The 25,467-nt window shown below is 44.3% G+C and overlaps 1 protein-coding gene across 2 annotated transcripts in view; it reads left to right on the forward strand.

The window, feature by feature from the left end:
* The first annotated feature begins 1,767 nt into the window (after positions 1-1,767).
* chn2 (chimerin 2) overlaps positions 1,768-25,467 on the forward strand; it is a 62,200-nt gene continuing 38,500 nt past the window's right edge. The window contains exons 1-2 of one of the 2 annotated variants that reach the window (XM_080767914.1): positions 1,768-3,040; positions 18,405-18,443. In XM_080767914.1, the coding sequence (XP_080624040.1) occupies positions 2,992-3,040; positions 18,405-18,443 (88 nt within the window). In that variant the 5' untranslated portion in view covers positions 1,768-2,991. The remainder of the gene's footprint in view (positions 3,041-18,404; positions 18,444-25,467) is intronic. The other variant, XM_080767915.1, reaches the window with a different exon arrangement.

Raw genomic sequence — 25,467 nt, forward strand, 5'->3', positions numbered from 1 at the left:
TCTTTATTAGCAGTTTGACAGACAAATGTATAAATACTACAATAATACAGAAACATCATAGAAACGTCTTACATTATTTAAAACTAGTTTCCATAAGTATAGACGTTTGTGACAGCCAAACTTTGTTCAAGTCAATCAAGTGATGAGTGGGCGAACATATCCCATAGCGTGGAGGGATGGTAGTCGGGCGCTGACACGAGGGGGCAGCATTGTCTAATTAATAGAATGGAGATACATACATACAACATAATACCACAATAATGTATTCTCGAAAAGAGGTTTGCCCTGAATTTCAATGCTGTAAAGATAACACACACACACACACACACACACACACACACACACACACACACACACACACACACACACACACACACACACACACACACACACACACGTAAGACACTAGAAAACTAGTGTCTTAGATTTGTGTGTTTTTCATTACATACATTATTTCTGGGAGATTTCAAAGTAAATTATTAAGAGATTGGTGTATTTATTTTTTAATTAGGTTGAACATCAAAATGTGGCATGGGGTTACAAGTTTACAGTCGAGTACACCAATGTAATAAGCTCTATTGAGGTTTATTGTGTTTTATCCTCTTGACAGATAGGCTAGCCCTGAAACATGACTGCCATGATGATTATCATGACAGTCATGAAGTACCTGCACCCTGTTTTTGGCGCTCGCTACATTTACAACGTTTCCGTATATATAAACATTCAGAATTCAAATATAAAGTACTCACAATTTGTCCCACGGGTGTTAGTTAGTTGCAGCACCAGCGATTAGAATTGCTGCATCCCGCGTTGTTTAATAAAAAGCATTTTTGTCCGAGCGCCCCGGCTACTTTTTTCAAACGGGGTTCGTTTGGGAAATCCACAGTTGCACACCGGGAGCGCACTCTCCTATTAGTCTGTATTGGCAGGGCGGTCAGAGTACCTATATCGAACACACCGAGTGCCACCCTCCTCCCGACCGATAGGGGCGCGTAGTTGAAAGCCAATGGCAAAATAACAGCTTGGATAAAAATGCTTTTTATTAAACAACGCAGAAATTCTAATCGCTGGAGCTGCAACTAACTAACACCCGTGGGACAAATTGTGAGTACTTTATATTTGAATTCCGAATGTTTATATATACGGAAACGTTGTAAATGTAGCGAGCGCCAAAAACAGGGTGCAGTTACTTCATGACTCTCGTATGAATACGAGAGTCATGAACCATGGCTACAGATAGGCATGCATGTACAACTTCACGTATTGCCTATGTCAATAAAGACATCAATCAATCAATCAATCAATCGATCTTTGTTTAATCTCTAATCTCACAGGAGGCACTGTGCTGAAGGAAGTCAAGGACTTCATTGGACTCACTCATCTCAACCGAGCAAGATCTTAAAGTGAGGAAGGCACTACTCTACTAGCCAAACGTATAGCCTACACTTGCGTGGAGGGCCCTGAATGGCATGCCCAGTGTATGGAACTCCAATCTCCCCCGTCAAATCAAACTCATGTTCATCTATACGTCAGTGAATGCTATGGACCCTGAAGCCAACCCTGCAGAAGTCTCTAGACGGGTGCTACACCAGTACATGCAGTACTTGACATCAGCAAGAGTACACAGAGTTACCAACAAGATTCTGTACGAGGGAATACCAAGGGTGAGCCAGAATGAGACACTGCCAATGACATCAAGAACTGCCAGCCAGCAAATTGGTGCTGTGAGAACCAACATGGGCAAAGTACCACTATACCAACCAGCTGGCCGTGAGTATGGAGAACCGGGATGACTGGAAGCAACGATGGAGGGCTTGTCTGAGGACTACCTGGACTCTGGAGAGATCTCTTAGGCGAGCCCTGGTTAAGAAGACACCACACGGCCTGGGCCGGCCGAGCGGTCCAGGCACCTAAGGCTGGTAATCCATAGCCTGACAGCGTGTCGCGGGTTCGAGTCCCGATCCCGACGACCTTTGCTGCGTGTCTTCCCCCTCATCTCTCTCCCCCTTTCCTATCAAACTATACTGTGAGTGTGGTCTATCAATAAAGGCCTAAAAATATCGTGGGGGAAAAAGAGGACACCACACACATTAAAACATAAAGACATTATAAGTGAATACATAAATACCAATGATCTCAGCATTGAATCACAACAAATAGCTAATAAACAAGCTTCCTCTATCCATGTCCATCCACCATTCATCCATCATTCATTAGCCACAGTGTTATACAATTCAATTAGTCTCCTCCTCGCATCAATAGTTGCCCTGACAACCAACCAGCCAACCACTGCGAGGTCGTCCCTCTGGACTATGGCATCTAGACTATTTTCAGTATTTTCCCACAGACTTTCACTTTAAGAAGGCGCAGCGGCGCGCCCACGTTGCAGTGAGTGTGGTGTGTTTATTGTAAATCTTAAAGTGGCACATGGATTGGAAACTATTGCTATGGCCGAGCTGAGCTCAATACAGTTCTGCAGAAGGAAACGTGGGCTATAGAAATATAACATTATATGAAACTGGAATGCCATGGAGGGTGACTAGCAGTCAGAAGTGCATGTGTTGCTGCTGTATAGTTTGTCTGTACGACTATTTTTATCCTGCCAGTGGGCGAAAGTATACCTCTCCAGTCTCCAGTATGCGGCAGTGTGTGCGCGTGTGCGCCGCCACCACCACCACCACCACCACCACTACGGCGCACAGGGAAAGAATTTAGTGGAAGAAGTGATCGAAAAATCAAGTAGACATTTTTGACACATATGCGTGACTGAAAAATAGAAACATCGATCATCATCATCAGACGTGGCCGCTATACATACACGAACCAAGACACGAATTAAAGGTACAATAAAATAATAACGAGGAGAGAGCGAGAGAGACGTGATGGAGGCATCGCCGGGAACGTGAGCCGGCTCGCGGAGCGCACCTTACCACCACCACCACCCCCACCACCCACCGGGAGGGAAGCCAGACGAAGACGGACTGGACTGGGATGGCAGCGTCCAGCAGTTCGAGCCTGTCAGGTTCATCACTGTCATCTGGTGAGTCAATATAAGAAGCTACACTATTGAATTGGGCTAATTCGACGACTGTCACTATACAATGCAGCCCAAAGGCGCATAGGGCGGTAGGCTATTTCAATCAATGGATAATGTGCTTTATGTGGCATTATTGTTATTATCGTCGTTGTTGTTAGCCTATATAATAATAATTATTATTATTATAGGCCTATACAAGTTGCTGGTAGAGCAATAATCCACAAACGTAACAAATTGGCAATAGGATGATGCGCGTGGAAATGCTTGCACGAATCAAACTTTTTTTTTTACATACTCTCCTCCCATGTGTATTTCTACAAATGATAGCCGCCCTACATGCATGATGGTGCGCCTTTCATGAGGTGATGGGACCTATTATGAATATGATTTCCTTGTATTTTCCTTGTTATTTAATAACTCTCTTCTTACGATTCAGCTCCGGAAAAGGGCGGCATCGCCGGCATGTATAAGGGATCAAATAGCTAGCTCTCCATAATAATGACTCCTATTCTCCTAATAATTAACGATTCGATTCCCCCTCTCGGCCACAAACCGCACCGTACGCTGCACTGAGTGATGGAAACTAAGACCGGAGGGCAGGCAGCGGTTCTCATGTGACACAGACTGGGACCGTGAGGTTTTACACAGTCTGCTATGGTTCTGACATGGTGTAGCCAGCGTGGGGGTTTGGTTTTTGGTTGGTATAATTACATTGTCAATTATCCCCACAATTCCCTTGTTGACTTTCCATTCGGTTAAAAGAGCGTCTTCTTTTGGCAACTGTCCTACTATATAGCAGTCTGCCAGTTTTCAAAAACACTGCCCAGTCCAAGACAGACACGCATGGGGCTCATTATGTGACATTTTGAAAAATTATGTAGATTTTTTTTCATGGTCCAGTGATAGTGCATATACTATCGTGGAGCCCCTAAGTTAATTAATTCCCTTTTTTGGAAACAATGGACAAAAAAAAGTGAGTTATTCTCTCTCTCTCCCTCTGTTAAAGGCTAAATGAGCCAAATTCTCATGGTAAGTAACACCCAATCCCAATGTGAACCCGCAATGGGGTTGCAGCTGTTCAAACACACCCATAATGAGCCACCAGTGCAGTTCCACCATGCGACGTCTTAAAGCTTGTCGCTCTGGGCTGACAGAGTCAAGAGATTGCTGGGTGTAAAGTACACAGTGCGCTATCACACACAGCACCGCTGCCTTTATATTGTGACCACACAAGAGTGTGTGTCTGTCTGTCTGTCTGTCTGTCTGTCTGTCTGTCTGTCTGACTGACTGACTGACTGACTGAGGGGGGAGAGGGGGTATGCTTGGAAGAGTCTGTTAACTCTAAATGTGATAACCTGCTTACGGCCGTATACACACACCTAAATACAACTCCACCCATCGCAGTACTATACTAGCCACAATTTGAAAGGAGTTGTTTGTAGCCTTTTTACTTACAAAGCAACAATCCTTGTTAATGCTATACATAGGTCTGCCATTAAGGGTGAGCAAGCATAGTAGGCCGTGTTTATGTAGCATTTTTCCTCATTCTCCTCACGTACCCCCCCAAACCCAACCGTACCGCACAACCCCACAAGCTGGCGTCATATTTCCCCCAGCCAAGGCACTGCCCCAGTGAGAGCAACAGACACACGGTGGTTCCGAGCCGATCTTCTTTCATGCCTCCGCGTTACTGAGCGCGCTGGAGTCTCGGCATTCTGACCACTGCGTCTTTAAGAGGAAAGTCTTTTTCTTACTGTGGCTGCAGAGGGCTGTCATTACCGCCGGGCCCTCAATGTAATTATCAGAGCTTTGCAAGCTGTGTGTCCATGCCAAGGATGGAGTGGTGGTCACAAGGGTATCATTATTTTCCTGCAGTTATGTTTTTTTTTCTTTCTTTTGAGTCGCACACAACATTTGAATAATCTCTTCTTTGAGGGGCGTTGTTGACGGTATTGTCTGCATTTGAGCTTCATATATTAACTTATAGTCTCTCTCTCTCTCTCTCTCTCTCTCTCTCTCTCTCTCTCTCTGAGCTCAGGCTATAAGTTGAAAATAACTTTTAACATTGGGGACATCCCCAGATAGTTCTACAGAGGAACTTATTTCTTTTTTGTATTACTTTGAGGCTGTTTCTCTTTGAAAAGTCATACCTGGAGTAAGAGCAGGTGGGGATATGGTTCATTCAAGTTCACCACAGGCAGAGTTCATTGGGTTCTCTAAGTGTGTGTGTGTGTGTGTGTGTGTGTGTGTGTGCGTGTGCGTGTGCGTGTGACGGGTTAGAAAGTGAGAACAAGAGCGGTCGGTTGGGCTGAGGAGGGAATTATAGGTGTGAGATCTTCTTCTGTACTTTTATTGGCCACTTCCTGAGTGACTGAGTGGAGGTGCGTGCGTGCTTAGCATTATGCTTGTAGTATTCTATTTAACAATAGCAGCCTATTCTGTGTGGAGTTTGCATGTTCTCCCCGTGTTACCCTCTAAAAAAAACATGCAGTAATGATCCTGGTCTCTTAGAACTGCCTCTCCCTGGCCAGAATAACTTCCACACACTAATATGTCCCAACCCGGGAAACTCCCCCCTGTCAGGTGAAAAGAAGCAGCTTGGACTCCTCATGCATTCAAGGAAGCATGAGGTCAGTCCGTTGCTCTCCCCAGGATGGCAGAGCGAGTGTAGCGGCCTCTAGGATTACACAAGACAATTGGCACTGGGTGGAAAAAAATGGGTTACAAAAATTGTGGGATATATATATATATATATATATATATATATATATATATATATATATATATATATATTTAAAAAAATCACAATAGCAGCCTATAATAAAAACTTTAAAGCAATGGTGCCTTGGGAAATGGCACAATCACGAGCCGGAATAGGTTGCCTGTATACCCGTCCAGATCTTATAATAAGCAGCAACTCTGAATGATCTTCTAATGAAAAGAGAGAAATAATCTGATATGTTTTGCAACCGTTCGCTGTCCCTGGAAATATCATTTGCGGCCGTGCTGCCTGCCTGCATGCCGGCGGCACGGCGCTCTAAGGTCAGCGGGGGGAGACTCCTACACATTCCTGAGTGTAAAAAAGCATGACGATCTCAGGAAATCAAGCACGATGATCTCAGGAAATAAAGCATTAAATATAAATCATGAAGTCACGAACCCCCCCCCCCCCCCCCCTCTTCCACCCCCAGTCCTTCAGTTGGGTTATACGTTTCTGTTGTTGTGTCACTCGCATGCTGCTCCACTTTTTTTCTTTTTTTTTTTATCGCTGTCGCTTCACATGTCATGATCGGCGCCCATATACCCGAGGTGGGGTTTGGGCAGAAAGGCCCTTCTTTGTGGAGTTTGCATGTTCTCCCCCGTGTCCCCTAGGGTATACAGTAGGTAAACCCTGGTTTCTATACTGCCTCTCCCTGATATGATCAGCCGGGGCGCCTGATTGAGGTGAGAGGAACTGGTTGGAATAACGTGTTCCTTAATCCACTCCTCATGCATTGAAAGAAGCTTGAGCTCAGTTCGGGGCTCTCCCCAGGTTGGCAGAGGTAGAGTAGCACCCAGGATAACAGCTTATAGGCAATTGGCATGCACCAGGTGCAAAATGGGTTACGAAATCGTGGGTTAAAAAAAGAAAATGTCCTTGTTGTCATCGGAATCCGTTGTGTCAGTGCGTACCTTTTGTCAGAGTACGGTATACTTAAGTTTAGTGATCAGAGCACTTGGTGGCCACACTATGACGTCGGTACCAATGGCGTCACGTTGGTCACATCACGAGATCTCCACGTACACGGGGACGGACACGCGGATCGTGGGTGACGCGTCGCTCACCGTTCGCCTCACTCGCGTCGCATCATTTGCGACGCTCTGTGTGAATTTGCGTGCGTTCTTCCACGGAACAGTGCACTAAACGTCTGTGCACTGTTCCGTGGAAGTGCGTCAATGTTATCAGAATTACTGGGAAGTCTGAGGTTAAGAAATTCCAAAGAAAAGGCAGTTAGAATCTCAAGATGGGTGAAGTGTACCAGCTTGCCTGATTGAGTCATCATTATTAGGAAATGTGCCCATATAATCATGTCATCATCTTGCACGTATTTGCCATTTTTACAATATATATATTACTATTATTACTATTATTAAAATAGTTCAAATAGCCGATAATAGCCATAATGTATGGATGTAGATCTGCTTCAAGATAGTAAAATATGGAAAAAATGTGTCAGTACTGTATATCAGTTAAGTCCGTGGACCATCGTTTGAGAAACAGTATAAGACATGGGATGCATTCCATAGAAAGTGTTACAAAAGCACTAATCTTAGCCCATATCTCGTTACAACACAACAGTGGTCCCCAGGTTGATCCTTAGTCAAGGTGGTTGTCCCTGGTTCACAATCAGTTGAAAACCCCTGCTTTATAGCATTGACTTTTGCATGCAATCGTGGTGCACGCTGATGTGACTCTCCCGGTGGGGAGTCAGTCAGTCAGTGATACACGCGTGTTCATGAGAGACGCGGCAGGAGGACAGACGCGTATATACATGCACTCGCTCACAGAGATTTGTAACACAGATCTGGAGATCGATGTCGGGTCCTTTTCCGGGATGACTTGAGAGAGGGATTTGTCATGGATGGAATATTAATTTTTTCCTTTGCTTCTATTGTAGAGACAGGAGAGTGTAGAAGTAGAGAGAGATTTGAGCGAGGGAGAGTCGTGCAACACCGACTTGAACCGAAGAGGATGTTTTGCGTTGATGTAATCGGCGCAGAATTCCAGCCATCTACTGTACCTTTTTGTTTGCACCTCCCAACACACTCACGTGACATGTATATGCAGAATGGCGTCGCTGTAGCTAAAATAAATCTCTGATGGCCCCTTCCTGTACTTTAGCTATTGAAATATAGCGTGGCACCGAGTGCCGCTCTACGAGCTTGTGGGTCTGCTATTTTTTGAAAAATTGTGAAAATGTGCCTCAAATCATTGAATATATATTATTTCAGAGTGAAAGTTTTTAACTAAAACCTTTGCTTCTGGGGAGGTCCCTGGAACAACATATTTTCAGATGGGGGTCGGCGGCCAAATACATATAATTCTAAGGGTCCTTGACATGAAATATTGAGCACCACTGATACAGAAACAGGAGGTATTTCAGAAAACTGTTTTTTAGAATCGGCCTCTGGTCTAAATGGCTACGAACACCTGCAGTGTTGGTCTGTACACTTCAACGTTACAGCTGCCCAAAGGCTCTCCAGCCCACCCATAGTGTCAGATAAACACACCGCCAGAGAACCTCTGACAGAGATACCAAAATACTGTACCAGTCCGAGATTGTATGTCTGGAGTGTAGCTGTCTGGAGATACCTGGCGGTTTCATATGAGTTTATATGAAAGCTCGGATAATGCAGCACATTCATTGGGAGCTTGCAGATTGGATTATTATACTATTCACCGAATGGTTATTGTTGGCACTCGACACCACCGTACCGCACAGTATAAATAGATACAGTAGCTGTGTGTGTGTGTGTGTGTGTGTGTGTGTGTGTGTGTGGAAGCAATCTGGAGATGCTGGTTTTGAGGGGCAGAGTAAACCACAGATGGTCTCTCTGCAGGAGGGCCTCGTGTGTGTGTGTGCATAATTCTATATGTGCGTGCGTGCGTGCACACATTGTGTGTGTGTTTGTGACCCTGAATGTGTGTACTGTATATCGTTGCTGTCGGGAGGAAACCTCATAACTCAATTTTTGAGGTCTTAGATTTTTTTGGGGGGCATAAATCAGTGCTATTGAACACCCTTTACGTGTGTGTGTGTGTGTGTTGTTTTGAAAATATTGAACCAATGGAAAGTAGTAAACGGTGCTTTGGACAAAACCTGTTAACTCCATTGGACCCTCAAAATGTCTGCTAAAGCAACCAACTCCACCACCTCTCCCCCTCTCATGGAAGTAATTGACAAATATATAAAGTTACAACACCAACTTTGATGAGGCTGTATTGCTTTGATTTAAAAAATATATGGTTTTCTTAATTTCCTGAGAAATTTATATTTTTCATTTCCTGAAGAAAGAAAACAAATCTTCATTTCCTGAATTTGTTTTTGGAGTTATGAGGTTTCCTCCCAACAGCAGAGATATGGTAATTGTATTTATACAGTGCCCCTTTCCCCCCAAAGTGCTGTGCAATGTGCATTACATTCACACAATCACACTCCGGTGGTGGTAAGGAAGTAGGTCGGGAGTGGCTTATTGCCGGTATCAGCCGGTAACACACTGGAGTCTATTCCTGTGCTGTGTATATAATGTGCATTATATTCACACAGTCACACTCCGATGGTGGAGGAAACCATGCAATGCACCAACCTGGTCATCATGAGCAAATATAGGGCCGGGGGTTCAGACGTCTTGCTCAAGGACACTTCGACACTAAGCCAGGAGGAGCTGAGGATCGAACCGGGAACCTTGCGATTCCCAAAACGTCTACTTTTAACTCCTGTGTGTGTTTGTTGGTTTGTGCTGCTGTGCGTGCGTGCGCGTGCGTGCACGCTCGCACATCTCCATATGGGTAGGACGACAAGGATGTCTCTCAGAGCATATGCTGCGCGGCTGTCAGTTTATATGGATCGTGTGGTTTCATGTAGAGAAAACGTCTAACATCCTTCATTAACAATGAGCTGAGATGATACCGCAGTGCTGTTCATAACTCATAACTGCTTTAACTAGACTACTGAGAGCTATACTGGCTACATTAATATGCACAGAACACACAACAACAAATGCCTGATTTATTCTTAATTGCATAGCTGGGTTTATAGCAGATCTATAAGCTCACAATGTGTCGCGCTGTGCCATGCTGTTGTTGTTGTGAGCTTGTATACTTGTACGTGTAATGCATACATAGCCTGTAGCTTGATATAGATTGATTGAACCTGTAATGTAAGACTCCAGAAATCTAGATTAAGGATTATGTGTTAAACCAGGTTTTGTTTACATGGATTGCAACCTTCTGTAGTAGAGTTCAGTGGCTCACAATGGCCTAAAAGTCTAATATGTTCCCCGCTCCCGAGTCAGGGAATTTCCTTTGGGCTTGGCTTGCCACGCCAGAGACCTGGGTGACCACTGAGTCACCTTTTAAGTGTGATTTATATTTGGCTGTCGTGCTGGTGTTGTATAGAGTGCGACATGTCACAACAACCAAGGGTGTGTAGGTAAATCAGGCATTACGATGTTAAATAAATTAAAATTAACCAGATGAATCACATTTTACATGACAGTTGCTGTAGTCTGGGGGCAGTGGTCCTTGAGGGGGGGGGGGGGGGGGGGTTCCAGGTGGACCCTATAGCTAAATCATGGAGAGTTGATAACCATAACCAAATGGACCCTTATATAGATCTTTAACTCTTGAGAGCGTAATATGAAACCACGTTAAATGGTATGCTCTCAAGAGTTAAATTATCGTTATCGTTAAATTATCTGCATTTACAAGAAGTCTACACAATTAGAGAATGTAGAATAATTGTTATTTGATCAACATTTGCCCTGTTATCTCTCCTATGGTACCGATATCAATACAGCATGGAATTATGGACAAAATCTATATCCGACGATAACAATTCTTATTATTCTTATTTTTTGGGGTCTGAGAGGCTAAATGTCTGACATCAGAACGGTGGTCCATGTGGCTTCTTAAATGCCAAATTAATAATGGGCCCTTGATATGAAAAAGGTTGAAAGCCACTGGTCTGGGGCTTCGCCTTGATCGGGTTAGGATCTAACGATTGTGTGTGTAGTCTATATAATCCTAGCAGCTTTGCGTGTGTGTGTGTGTGTGTGTGTGTGTGTGTGTGTGTGCGCGCACACCCCCCACTGCCTCTACACACACAGAATCGTCCTGCTGTGTGTGTGTGTGTGTGTGTGTGTGTGTGTGTGTGTGTGTGTGTGTGGCGGTTGATTGATCTCCGTGCTGAAGGTTATACCACTGTGTGGATGAAGTCTTAAAGAATCTTGATCTTTATTCATCTCGTATTCTCCGTCCTCCCAACGGTATAGCAAACGGACGCCGGTGGTTATTCTATCGAATGCCTCTGACTGGCTGGAGGTAATGGAGGGCGCCACGATTAATATCCGTCTCCTCCAGGGGAAAAAGACTCCACCGACCGACCGCTCTGCCTATCTCAGATCCACCCGAATAAAAAAAACTAGACAAGACAGTGAAGACGCAAACTCTGTCCCACCCCACTTTGGAATTCCCTTTGATGTCCTTCCTTGGTGTTTCTGTGTGTGTGTGTGTGTGTGTGTGTGTGTGTGTGTGTGTGCGTGCATGTGTGCGCGCACTCGTGTATGACTTTGTCTATTATGTATGTGTGCTTGTGCTTGTGGCTGTGTGCTAGTGTGTGCGCCGTGCAGTACTGTATAGCCTTGCAAGCACGTGCACGTTCTTGCATCAACCCCCAGACTGCTGCGGGATTCTTCAGACTTCTTCAGATGGCATCAGTTATTAAACCAAATCAGATTGAAAAGAGCATATTTGGCAGCCGGCCAGATGAAATCACGTTCTTTTTTTTAAAACTGTGCGCTCCACTGGAATAATTCATCTGCGTCTGCCGGGGCCTGGGCCGGGTCGGTCGGTCGGTCGGCCGGCCGGCCGGCTGCCGCAGAGGCACTGTGACAACAAAGCTCCTCTGTTTCTGAGGACAATACGGTTTCTTTTTTTTAATTTCTTTTCCCCCTGACCATTTGGGCTGCATATCAACAAATGGAGCCTGATGCCTATAATCGATGGTTTGTGAACCCAGACGTTCCCCCGGGAGGTTCCCCCGTGCGCAGAGTACATGCCCTTAACCCATTTAGGCCTCATGGCGTCGAAATTTAAACAGTTTTCTGAAAAACCTCCATGTTTCTGTATCAGTGGTTCTCAATATTTCAAGTCAAGGGCCCCAGCAATTATATGTAATTGGCCGCCGACCCCCGTCTGAAAATATGTTGTTCCAGGGACCCCCAGAAGCAAAGATTTGGTTGATATATATATTCAAAGATTTGCGCGGCATATTCTTTTCAAAAATAGCAGATCTACAAGCTCATAGTCACCGAGTGCCGCGCTACGAGCTTGTAGATCTGCTATTTTTCAACCGGCTAAAGCATAACGTAATGCTTTAAAACACCCAAAAGGGGTTCCCGCCCAGAATGGGTTAAAACGTCCACTTCTCCATAGATCTACAACGGCGTACAGTGTACACGTGTCCGCCGTCAATCAAATGAAATGCACCGATGGTTGAGATAAGATGAGAGAGATACTTGGTTTGCGGCCGGCCTGAACCTGCATTGGGTTTGCTTGCTTCGTCAGCGAGGGACGAGGGATAGTCTCTATACAGTACACAGGCTAGAAACCACACAGAATAATAATTATTATTATTAGTGCGGTTATATAGTGGTTCTCAAGCATTTTCATTTCAAGGAAACTTGAAATAAATTGAGTTACAGACCTGTAAGGGTCTGTAGCGTGCGTGACGGTGTTGCTCACTGATAATAATAAGCTCATATAGAGAGCTAAACTAAGCTGTAGTCTATACAATTTACAATTTAGGCGTTTAGCAGACACTCTTAATCCAGAGCGATTTACAGTAAACAAGAGCAAAAACACGATAATACATCAAATGCATGAAAATAGTCATCATGAATCCTACGTAAGCTAAGAACCTAACAACAGTGGAATATCTATATAATGAAACTATGCACGCGTGACTATGGAGTGCTAAAAATGCTCTCTAAGTTATATAAATTGAGCCTATAGATAGATAGTTTATTTGTCTCTGTCATGGTTTATCCAACATTATTACATACAAAGAAAAGGGACATTTTGAGATTTCAGTAAATCTCATAGAAGGAAACAAAGACATCCGTTTTCAACATTGCTGCATTTCTAATAAAAAGGATTAAACAAAATCACGTAGAAAGAAACAAAAAATCCTATGCATACGCCTGTAAAGTCGTCAAGGCTATAGAAAGTCTATAGAAAGCCTAAGTGTACATCTACTGTAACTATAAATGTCTCTGTGCGTTTGTACGTATGTCTGTAAAATCCACACGATGCTGATGAGGGCTTCATGTCTCCTAGCAACATTTTCTATCAAATCTATAAATGTACAGTAGTTCATTTTGGGTGCAGTTACTGGCGTGTGCCGGCCGGGTACAGGCTTTAGTTCCGACATAACCGCCGTGTTCTGGTGACGTGCAGTGCCAGTTTGAATGGGCATAGACGGTGGAGGACAATATGGAGGGAATTATGACGAACGCCTTGCAGTCTTTTACTTGCTGGCTGCCTGCAGTGTGACGAGATAAGAATATCCTAATCTATAAGTGAACTATAGTGAGACATTATGTATATAGCAATCACACATGCCCCCGAATGTCTCCCCTTCTCAAGTTTTCTCTGTCAATCACTCTCTCTTTCCTCCCCCCCGAGACAATCTTTCCTTCGCTCTGTGTCGCTCCCACAACACCCACATACTCTATGCCTTAACCCATTCTGACCGGGCACCCATTTTGGTGTTAGCATCATGTTACGCTTTATGTATTGAAAAATAGCAGATCTACAAGCTCATATCGCGCCACCGAGTGGCGCGATACGAGCTTGTAGGTCTGCTATTTTTGAAAAATTCGAAGAACGACTGACATTTTTAGAATCTGATCTCAGGTCAGAATGGGTTCATCAGACCAGTGTGTGTCCCGTGGAAACCTCGTATGAATCTGATCTCAGGTCAGAATGGGTTAACAAAGACACAGCCATACACGGACGTCATTGACTGCATTCACTCTCCGCAACTCTCTAACCTCACCTTAACCTTCATTCATGTAATGAACCCTCAACCCAAACTGTCTATAAAGACTTAGTGGTATTATGTGCTATACCAGGTGGGCCACCGGGGCTCTCTTATCTTTTGATGGTTTCTTCATCTCTATCATCCACATTTTATCCTCACGAGAACTGAAGTACCAGAGCAAACACACACACACACACACATTCCTCCAGGTTCTTTATATACATCCCCAAGGGGTTTCCACTAGCCTTTTGAGTCCTATACCCTCAGGTGTGCTGTGTGTGTGCGTGCGTGTGCATGTGTGCGTTTGCGTGTGCGTGCTATTGATCTGGTGATAAATGTGCAGGGGGATGTTTTAAATGAAGACAGGCATATCTTCTGCACTTCGGCCGTGATTCATCGTTCACGTGATGCAACCAATTACTCTAGTTGTCAAATTGACTGTAACCGCACAGGGGTTGATGTATGCGAGCGCCCGCCATCCATCAGAGACACGCTGTGTGCTGTGCGTGCCTCGATAACATTAAAGCCTCCGAAGGCGAATTAAGTTTAGAACTCACAAATTGAATTCGGCGATTAATAGATTATTGGGGACGTCCAAATACAAAGTGGTCCCTCTGTGGAAATGAAGTGTTCTGTATATACAGTATAGCAGCGCTTATTCTTTTGGATCAGGGCCCACTTTGAATATCGTGAAAGTGTCCGCGGGGAGGGTGAAAGGGTCCACCCCCCCTCGGTCTGACTACTGACCAATGGGATGGGTGCATTTCAGATCCGTGTCTATTTTAATGATCAATCAATTAATGGTGTTCCAGCCAGTGTTGAGCACATTTCTATTTTAGTTTTAAGTCATGGTCTCTTGAAACGTTTTCATTTAGTTTCAGTCACATTGTATAGTCACCTGGAATGTTTTAGTGTTTAGTCTGGTTTTAGTCGACTAAATATCATACGGTTTTCGTCGACTAAATCTACAGGTTTGAGGTCTGATGTAGAGTTGAGTATGATCTTTAACTCTTCAGTTAAATAAAAGTTATTGTTAAACACCTGCACTGCATTAATTCATTCACAAGAAGTCTACATGTGTAGAAGTAATGTAGATGAATTGTTATTTTGATCAACGTCTGATTGCCTGTTATCTTACCTCTCCTATTCCTAATGGTACCAACATCAATACAGCGTGGAATTGTGGACATGAAACATATCCAATGACATAACACAATATTCAAAGTCTGGTGTCTGAGAGGCTAAATGTCATCAAATGGCGGTCTCAAATGCTGAATAAATAATGGCCCTTGATATGAACCGGGGGTTGAAAAGCACAGCTCTCTCTAGACTAGAGCATGAAAGATGCAGTGCAATGTGTTATATCCAGGTGGCTCGCAGCAGCACGTGTTCCTGCCATGTAGGCATCGACCCAACTGTGTGACAAGGGGTGGCCGTGGCTCAGGAGGTAGAGAGGCAGCCAGTCGTCCAATGATCCCTGGGTCGGCGGTTCGAATCCCGGCTCCTCCTCCTCCCGTCCACATCAAAGTCAAAGTGTCCTTGGGCAAGACACTGACTGAAACCCATCCAATGAGTCGGTCGGTGTGAGCTCGCCACCGTCGGTGCGTGAATGTGGGAAGTGAGGACGCCGGCGTCGAACTGTTCGCCGCTTCACCTCCCAATGTATGAACGAATGAATCATTGATGAATGAACCGTTGTAAAGCGCTTTTAGCACTTGGAAAAGCGCTATAAAAATGCAATTTGTTATGTTGAGATGGGGTTGAATCGTGTCATCCCCTCTCTCACTCTCTCTGGTACAGTATATGGAGAGGTATAGGGCCAGTGTCTGCCAGACATGCTTCTGATGCATGCATGTACAGTACAGTATATGCTCATACTGTCGATGTTTGAGAGGCGCTAGCCCATCCTATACACCGGTTTAATGTTTGTCTTTAGTTCAATGTTGGTCTTGTAAACGCCATTGACAATGAAGGGAAGATTTACGTCATATTCTCTCTTTATTGTTAATGGCGTTTAATGTTTGAGTTTGCGGCGTTTGTTTTTACATCACCGTTACATCACCTAATTAACATGAGTTAGACTTTAATATATTGGCGCCCCTCACTTCACACGGGTGTGATTTTTCTGATCGATGTAATTACCTCGATTTTATTCTTCTTGCTTACTGTAAATCGCTCTGGATTAAAAGCGTCTGCCAAATGCCTAAATTGTTGTAATTGTAATCAAAGGGATAATAAAAAAATCACACCCGTGTGAACAGAGTGGTGCAACTCCCCCCCCCCCCTCTCCTCTCTCTCTCTCATTAGCAGGCAACACTGCAGCACTAATACTATCTCTCTCTCTCTCTCCGTTTCTGGCAAACAGCGCCCCTACTGGTACTCAGTCATACTCGTTCTCATTAATGCATACATAGGTGAACACATAGGTGAACACGGACATTGCTGGTTGTAGGAGTGGTTGCACCACTCAAAAATCACTCAACAGTCAGTCGTTGGCTGACTATAGTCAACCATTGTGAACCACCCCGGCCCTAACCCATTCAGTGTGTGTGTGTGTGTGTGTGTGTGTGTCTTCCTCACTCTCTAAATCCGTGAGAATGTGAAGTGACACCGATCTTCCTTTGTTAGTCTTTGAACTGTGAGATTGCGACACTAACGACAGAGTAATGCCATTGACCTAGTAGTATAGCTACTTGCTACCCGTCCTCATTCCCGTGTCACTCACCCATCCAGTCTGTGTGTAGATCAAGAAACCCGGAGACGTTCCAACTCGCGTGTGGTATTTTTAGCCCTTGCCCCATTAGCTGGCATTCCAGGAACGTGAGCGCTGGCAGGGGCTAATCACACGATCAACCATCGAAGACATCAGCCGCTTAATCATCATACGACCACACAGCGCTTTCTCTCCCCCCCCCCCCCCCCCCCCGAGGGAATAAAGAATAATCTCCTGGGTGTCACGTTTTTGGAATGATATCTACTTTCCGTCATTTAATTAAATGGCATTGTTTGAACCTGTTTGTTTTCTGCCCCCCCCCCCCCCCTTGGGCGAACAGTCAGTGAAAATATCCCATTTACGAGATTGATTGATTGAAGTATGTATTAACAGATTGGAGATTTACAGTACGTTTCAAGCACAACTCGACACAAAACTGTTAACTGTGGACGACACCATAAAGCATTACACTTGTTTACAATAGGGTCCACCGTGTTCAATTCATCGTGACATTTAGAGACATACAAATATACACTTCTATATAGCCTTTGAGAGCGTTGCGTCGCAAAAGTGTACGGGGACAAACGGAGGGGAACACCGGTCAACATAGTATAGTATTTATAATAAATAGTAATAGTAGTAATAGTTATATTCTGCCCTATACAAAGCCAATGTGCAGTCTGTGTTTTTGGACATACCGGCTTATTTGTGTATCCCAAAAGTCAAATTAGCCTTCGTGTTTTTGGGAGATCAAATCAATTCCCTCAATAACAGATATACAATTAGTGTGATATCGTTTGTACCGATATCTCGTTTGGCTGACCAGTTGAAACACTTTTTAAACACTTGTGTCAGTTAAAATCTGCTTTTGGCTTTGTAGTAGGGCAGTATTGACCACCGGTAACACGGTATGCTAAAAAAAAAACCAACAACAAGCATGTCTTTATCGATCGGCCTTTGGTCAGACGACGGCGAACAGAACGGAACACAAAGTGTATTATTCATGGCTCTCCAGAGACATCGGCACGGGTGGGAAATCTCATGCATAATTATTGCAGAGAAGATGATACGGCGTTGACGTACATACACTAACCCCAGTGGTTGTCAAAGTGGGGTCCGGGGACCCCCAGGGGTCCTTGAGGGAGTTCCAGTGGGTCTTCGGCTAAAGGATGGTTTGGAACCAAATGGACCCTTATGGTTCTGTAACTCTTGAGAGTGTATCCATTTGGTTCCATTTGTACACTCTCAGAGTTAAATTAACATAGATTTTACAATATAAATAGGGGTATAAAATGGGTATAAATGGGAGATAGCAATGACATTAAATGGGGGGTCCGTAGCCTATTGCATATCAAACTGGGGGGGTCCTTGACATTAAACTGGTTGAGAATCACTGATGGAGACGTAGAAATCTTCTCATATGGGGGTCCCTGGCATATCTTTTCAAAGGGGGAGCTAATTGGTGTCAATTTGGGGGTCGTTGAGAAAGAAGGGTTGTCCGCACACTGTACTGTACAGTATATCAGCTCCCAGGAAACCTTTATTGAGTAACAACGTTTCGACCCTTCCGGGTCTTCGTCGGGTACGTATATGTTTTTGTTCAGCACCTGTAGAGTGTTCTTCGACGTGCGACCGTGCTTCCTTTTTCATCCAATTCGGGGGTCCTTGACATGAAAACGTTAGAGAACCCCTGCCCTATAGTAGTGCCCACAGGGATGCGCTCACCGCCTGCAGTCCACAGAGAAGGGAAAAGTACAGCAGAGATTTTTTTAATGAGAGAGTCTGTTAAACGGCGTGCTGCGTTTTGTGTGTAACACTACCTCTCCCTTGTTCTTTTCTGTTGTTGCAGACCCAGAGGATTACCAGCCGCCCATATGGAAGTCCTACTGTAAGTAACCGTGTCTGCGGAGTCATGTGTGCGTTGATTAAGAATGTGTGTAAGCCTTGACCCCCCCCCCACACACACACACACACACACACACACACCCCCCACCCCCTCTGCCTCCACGCCGATGCTTGTCAAAATAAAGGAGCGCTTATGTTCAATCTATAAATAACAGGAGGAACATTTCTCTCCTGCGTGTGTGTGTGTGTGTGTGTGTGTGTGTGTGTGTGTGTGTGTGTGTGAGGAAGAATTAGGTTTTCAATTTTCTGTGGGGGGATAAACTCAATATGTTGCAGTTAAATGCTGCACGCACACGCACACAAACACACACACACAATATGTACCTCTCATCAGAGATCAAAAGCACAATACTTGCACAGACACGCACGCACGCACACATGCACCAGCATATGCTCATGCAAATAAGTGATCACATACCCAGACATATACGCAGTCACATGATGCATGCACACACACACACGCACCCACGCACACAAAGGCAAATCCCAGGTCTCTGAAGAAAATAGGTTGGCATCATCATCATCATCAGCCAGGAAATGCAACTCCTACACTTATTATGTACCTGCAACGCGTCTCAGTTTAAAAAAATGGCTGGATGGGTTTGGGAACAGTCAGCTCATTATTATTAAACGCTGCTTGCTGTGTGGAGCGCCGAGGAAATGGGGTTGACCCGTTATATCTGCATGGCATCTGCTACAGAAGAAAACTGCAGGAACTCAGCAGAAATTGCATTAATTTTTTTTCACGCAGCATGCAGCGTGTGGAGCTGCAGGGAGGCGTGTCTGTGGCTCACTTTGAGCTGGATCCATTACGCTTATAGCTTACATCAGTGGTTCCCCAAAGTGGGGTCCGGGGACCCCCAGGGGTCGGTCCTTGAGGGAGTTCCAGGGGGGGTACCCAGTTATTAAATGATAGTTTGGAACCAGAATCGAAACGGTCATTTTAGCAATAATGTGATCGATGCACTACCCCGGTCACCCACTAGCGCACCCAATTACAGTATCTCACGTCGACAGGCTATTTACGGTATAAAACTACAGTCTATACCCGCTTTCCGTTCGTCCAGGCCGTGGGAGGGACCAGCCACTGTGACTATACATCTCCCATAGCATAGAACCATATGGCATTGTGCAGTCCATACAGGGACCTCCTCAACCACAACTACACAGATCCCATAGCCGGTGGCAAATACGCTAATAAATAATATAGCGTATAAATGTGTGATAAGTGGAACATTGGCTTCCTCACTCCCTTGCGTAATACCAATGGTCACTGACAGTCACAAGGTTCAGGGCTCTTTATTATTTGTCTCCCGAGGAAGAAGTTTGTCTCAGACAAAGGGCCCGCATGCAAGCGTATAGCCCTTATGCCCATGTCGCCGCAGAGCAGCTAAACTTGCACATGCTGTGCAAGTTCAGATCGAACGGTCAACCCCTTTTAGCTGTTGAAAAAATCTACAAGCTCATAGCTATGAACTTGTAGGTCTCCTATTTTTTTTTTTATCGTGAAAATGTGCCTCAAATCTTTGAATACATTATATTATTACAGAGTGAACATTTTAACTCAAATCTTTGCTTCTGGGGAGGTCCCTGGAACAACATATTTTGAGATGGGGGTCGGCGGAGGCATATTACATATCATTGTTGGCGTCCTTGACATGAAATATTGAGCACCACTGATTGATTGATTGAAATATTTATTTGCAGAATTACAGTACATTTCAAGCACAAACTCAATACAAAGACCGTTAACTGTGAGTGGACGACCCAATTAAGCATTACACTTGTTTACAAGATGATACAGAAACATAAGGTTTTTGAAGACCTAAAAGACCTAAATGGGTTAAGTCGCCCTGACAAAATAACACCATTTCACAGTCAGGACTTCTTCCTTTCCCTCCCGCGGTGGCTGAGACATGGTTTACAGTAGCTCAGCCGTACGCAGCAGTTTTATTTCTCCATAGCCTCTAGGAGGACTGTTACGGCGCACGAGGAGGGGGAGGGACAAAAGGCACACGGTGCATCATTTCTGGCAACGGCGTGCCTCTCTACCCTGAGCCAGAAGAAGTCAAAACTGGGAAGAAATATGAAAGGTTATTCAAACAAAAGAACAAGGGCTACATTATGTGGCTAAGTTCAAAACAGTACAGTCTATGGTTGTTGCACATCCAGTCCCTTTGCTGGTGCTGGACTAAAAGGTGGTTACACTGTAGAAAGATGAGTGGTAATGCGCATACAAAGTAATACGCATTAAAAACGGGTTCACTAAGGACTACGTGAACCTTTAAAATGACAGTGTTTATATAATACAACGAAACACACAGACATCTCGTCCTTTTTACACTATTATGTGGCAGCCATTTTTTAAAATCAGTGATTCTCAAAATAAATTGTGTCATTGACTGACTTTATTGATAGTAGTATTAATTGATACCAGACAATGACAGGAAACAGACAGAGAGACGGGGAGTTACACGCATCAAAAGCTGAATCAGGATCGGGATTCGAACCCGTGGCATTAGGGCCCATGTGGTAGTATAGCGCCTGGACCGCTAGGCCTGCAGCGACTGACTGCCTGTTTGATATGCAGATTTGGCCACACGCTTATTAGCACTGAGAGTCTATACAAATGGAACCAAAGGGTCCATTTGGTTCCATCTGTATAGACTCTTATAGGGTCACAGACGCATATGGCTCAATTTGGTTCTCATAGCTATTAATCATTTGGCTGAGAACGTCGAGAAACAGTTCTTTAAATGGTGCTTTTCTTTCATTTTTATCGCTTCATGTTTGGCAGCCAATATGAATAGTTTTAACTGATAGAGAGTATTTGACGGTACACTCGGCGTGCCAAGGCCAGTTAATGCTTAAAGAGAATTTAACATGCTTCTGAAGGGCGTGTGGATGGTGGGTGACACCATTTGGGAGTTGGCTGCATGATTTGCCTTGCAAAAAAGCTTCAACATTGACTGACCCTGTCCCTGAACTTGCACCAGTCGGTCTGTTCCAGCATTTTTATTGACTCATGTGCTCTTATGTGTTTTAACACGCCGTGCTTTCGCAGGGTCTGTTATATAAAGCAAAAACGACGACACTTTGGTCGAGGTTGGGGTTGTGTGTGTGTGTGTGTGTGTGTGTGTGTGTGACTGTGTAAGTTACCTTGTAACTGCAAAAGGAATGCGAGCCCTCGTCTCCAGCAGCAGTCTCTGAACCGGGTGGCACGGTTCAGAGAAAAATCAAGTGAAACTAAAAAGATCACCAGCTGCAGCCTCGTCAAGTCCTTTTAGGGCTACGTATACAAAGGGATGAGTTTCAGCGTGTGCCTTCTCTTCCTTCAGCGCGACACATGCTGAGGAATGTATAATGCAAAATCTCAAAAAATATTTAAAACATTTAAAAAATACTAAAACAGTCTGTAACAAGCTAAAAACCAACAGGTTTTCTCAAAATTGTTATTTTGAAACTTATTGTAAACGTGCTTGCTGTGGTGGTATATTCATATGTATTGTCATGTCGTGTCACTTATTAAGGGACTTTAAGTGAGCACTGGTGATCTTTTTTTGTTTTAGTTTGTGTGCTGACCTTAATGCCATGATGTAACTCAAAATCAGCAACTCAAATTGTTAAATGTTGGTGGAATCTGCTTTTGCATTCCTTCATGTGCTAAAAGGGGGACTTTAAGACCACGTGTCACTGTGCAAAATAAGTCAAAATCATCTGAGCAACATTTGAAGATATCTCGGCTATAGAGCCCAAACTAAATAACTAACTATACAGTACGTGAATGAATAAGCATTCATCAAACTCCCCTTTAAGATACCAAGAGGCCAAGAGAGTCAAGTTGCTCCTGTAACATGAGCAATGTGTCCAAACATTACTGTATGCACTGTATCACGATTTACATATCAATATCTGTCAAATGCCTTGTTGGAACTGTGGAAACAGTATAGTTAAGCAAGCTATATCTTTTATTTAACAGACCAAATTCTGCCCAGCTGTGATGCTGTTGTGTCGGGGGGGGGATGCTGCATGCCTCGCATTCTTCATTTCCCTTTTTTCAATGGTTTCGGTGATTTTCTCTGCCAAGCTCTGCCAAGCACTTTAAAGTATGTCTAATCCCACAGAAGCCTGGTACTGTTCATACCCGACTAACCGCGTGTGCGCACGTGCCCGCCCGCCCGCGCGTGTGCGTGCCGTGTGTGTATCTGTGCACGTCCGACTCCTCATCCAGGTCAAAAGGATTAATGTATACCGTTAGCATGCTGCATTAGCGCTCGAGCAGGGCTGTCGGCGTGAAATATGGTCCCCGTTGACTCACACAAAGGGGGAGCTCAGGTATATAAAGGCTGCCGTCTCGTATATAAAGCGCTGAGGGATTAGCCGTGCTCGTCTAGGATAATGGCTCCTTTAGACCTCCTCTGTTCCCTGCCTGGACAAGGACATCAAGCAATCAATGAATGATTAGTTGCACCTGTTGGTCCACCGTATTATCCTGAAGACCAGCACTATATAGTTGCACCAAGTTAACTTATTTAGACCTGGGAACGATTCTACAAAATGTCTTCTAAATCATGACAGTTGTCAGAAAAAACCCTGTGTTTCTATTTCAGTCGTTCTCAAACATTTCCATGTCAAGGACCCCCGGGAAATGATATGTAATCGGCCAGCGACCCCATTGTAACAACATTGTATCTGGAGACAGAGATCATGCTCCTTTTGCAACAAGAACTATTTCATGGTTCAAGGTCTCTTAAAACAGAGAGAAACAATGTATCATTTTAAGGCGTGTAAAACAAAGCTTCTGTCATGGTCCAAGGTCTCTCAAAACGGAGAGAAACAATGTATCATTTAAAAGGCATGTAAAACAACAGGTTTTTCATCCAAAAGTTAATCCTACCCGGTTTCATGAAGTAAACACTATCGCTGTCCATATACTACTTGGGACTGTCAGTCAGCTGTTGGATATTATTTACAAAAGAACTTGTCAGGCCAGATATTATCGTTGGCAGGTTAGTTCTGGCCTGCGGGCCGCATGTTTGAACAGCATTCCCACCTCAAAAAGTTCCACTGTGGGTGCAGTCCGAGTGGAATAGTAAGAGAGTGGCGACCGACACGCTTTGATCTCGCCGCAATTAAATCAGGGGCCTATATGCGCTATAGTTCCAAACATTGTAACTACCGTATCATATTGAGATAGAATGAGAACTTCCGCATTCCATTGTTACAATGGGAGTCAACGCTTAGTGTCGTCACTCTCTTACTAGATTACTCTGGGTACAGTATAAGAAGCCCCTGTTACTTTTGATTGGCTTTCACTTAATTGTCTGCAGTATAGCTTAATGCCTCCCATTGGCTCAGTGGTCAATGTCTGGTTTCGCGTACGGGGTTTGAATCTAGGCGGTTACACCTCCACTTTACAGTAGTGTCAATACTAGAACTATCTGGAAATCAAATGGGCCACAGGTCCAATCCATGCAGCAGTAAATAAACACAGTACCAGTTGTTTGTATAAACACTTTGCCAGTGTATTATTTTAACCACTTATACTACTGTAATATACTTGTAAAAACTCGGTGTGCTCATCGCAGAGGCCTCGAGGCCGTGACGTGCCACGTGGGAAGTCGGTCGGTTCGGCAGATTTCCTAAACGTAGATAAATCTGCAAATGCCCATATAATCCCTGATGGCATCGATATGATTTCATAGAGTCTACGACATAGACTAAGGCCTGGGATGCATCACACGGAACTCCATGTATGGGCATAAAAGGGACACAGACGGATAGGTAAAACGGGTGTTATACCACAGGTCGTTTCGAGGAAGCAGTCTGATTGGTTGAAACGGCCTTCTAGCCGTGGGTTAAACCAGCACCGTTCACCACCTAATCAAAACAAAGAATTCAGCTGCTCTGTTCTCCCAGAGCGCTAGCAAACTCGGTGGCTAGGCTAGCTAGTTTCTTGGGACATTTGTGGTCGTAGTGAGTAGTGACTACATCTGTCATTTAGTTTCATTAGTTTTAAGGGTAACTGTCTTCAGAAATGTCTTCAGAAATGCTTCAGTGATGTTTGCGGAATTCGACTTTGTCTCGTTCCTCACCGCATCACTGTCGTGGCAATAATCACGTTAACCCACACCCTCTCGTGTAATATTGCTTAAACGCATCGCAGCGTGGAGCATGCATCTCCAACATGATGTATCACCCTCTGACTGGCCGGTACATCGTTGTTCCTGATTAGGCCCAATACTCAGCGGACACCGGGTACCAGTCTTAATATTTGTAACACCGAAGCCCTTTAACGACATCATGCCCCTAAAAGATTGATGCCAGCTGGTTGAAAGTGCTGGAGCTCTGCCAGACAGAGTTCATTGAACACATTGGGATATTCAATCACACTTTGAGGAACGCCTGCACTGAAGCCATATCCATATTATCCACCACGCTGTGAGTGACGGCTCCCAAATCCACACATAAACACGTCAACTAAAATTAAAACACCAGTGGCCATGCTCTACTACATCCTCACTGACAGGAAACGGAGACAGTGACTGAAATGTAAATTTGGGACATGGTGGTGACATAGCAAGCCATTGCTATGCATGTCACGCACTGTACGTACTGTACAGCCAGGCAAGAGCAAAGGCAATGTTTAAATTTACATCGAGCATCGAGACATTAGGACGGAGCATTAACCCATTTAGACCCGAGTTCGTTTCTACAAATGCCTGACAGTTTTCTGAAAAATGCATGTTTCTATGTCAGTGGTTCTCAAACATTTTCATGTCAAGGACCCCCAAAAGTATATGTAATTGGCCGCCGACCCACATCTGAAAATATGTAGTTCCAGCCAGGGACCCGGCCCCCAGAAGCAAAGATTTGACTTCAAAACGTTCACTCTGAAAGAATATATTCAAAGATTTGCGCCACATTTTCGCGATATTTCAAAAATAGCAGACCTACAAGCTTGCTATGATGAGCTTGTAGATCTGCTATTTTTCAATAGCTAAAGT

The sequence above is a fragment of the Protomyctophum bolini genome, assembly GCF_963924005.1.
Source record: "Protomyctophum bolini genome assembly, chromosome: 7".
In the NCBI taxonomy this organism is placed as follows: domain Eukaryota; kingdom Metazoa; phylum Chordata; class Actinopteri; order Myctophiformes; family Myctophidae; genus Protomyctophum; species Protomyctophum bolini.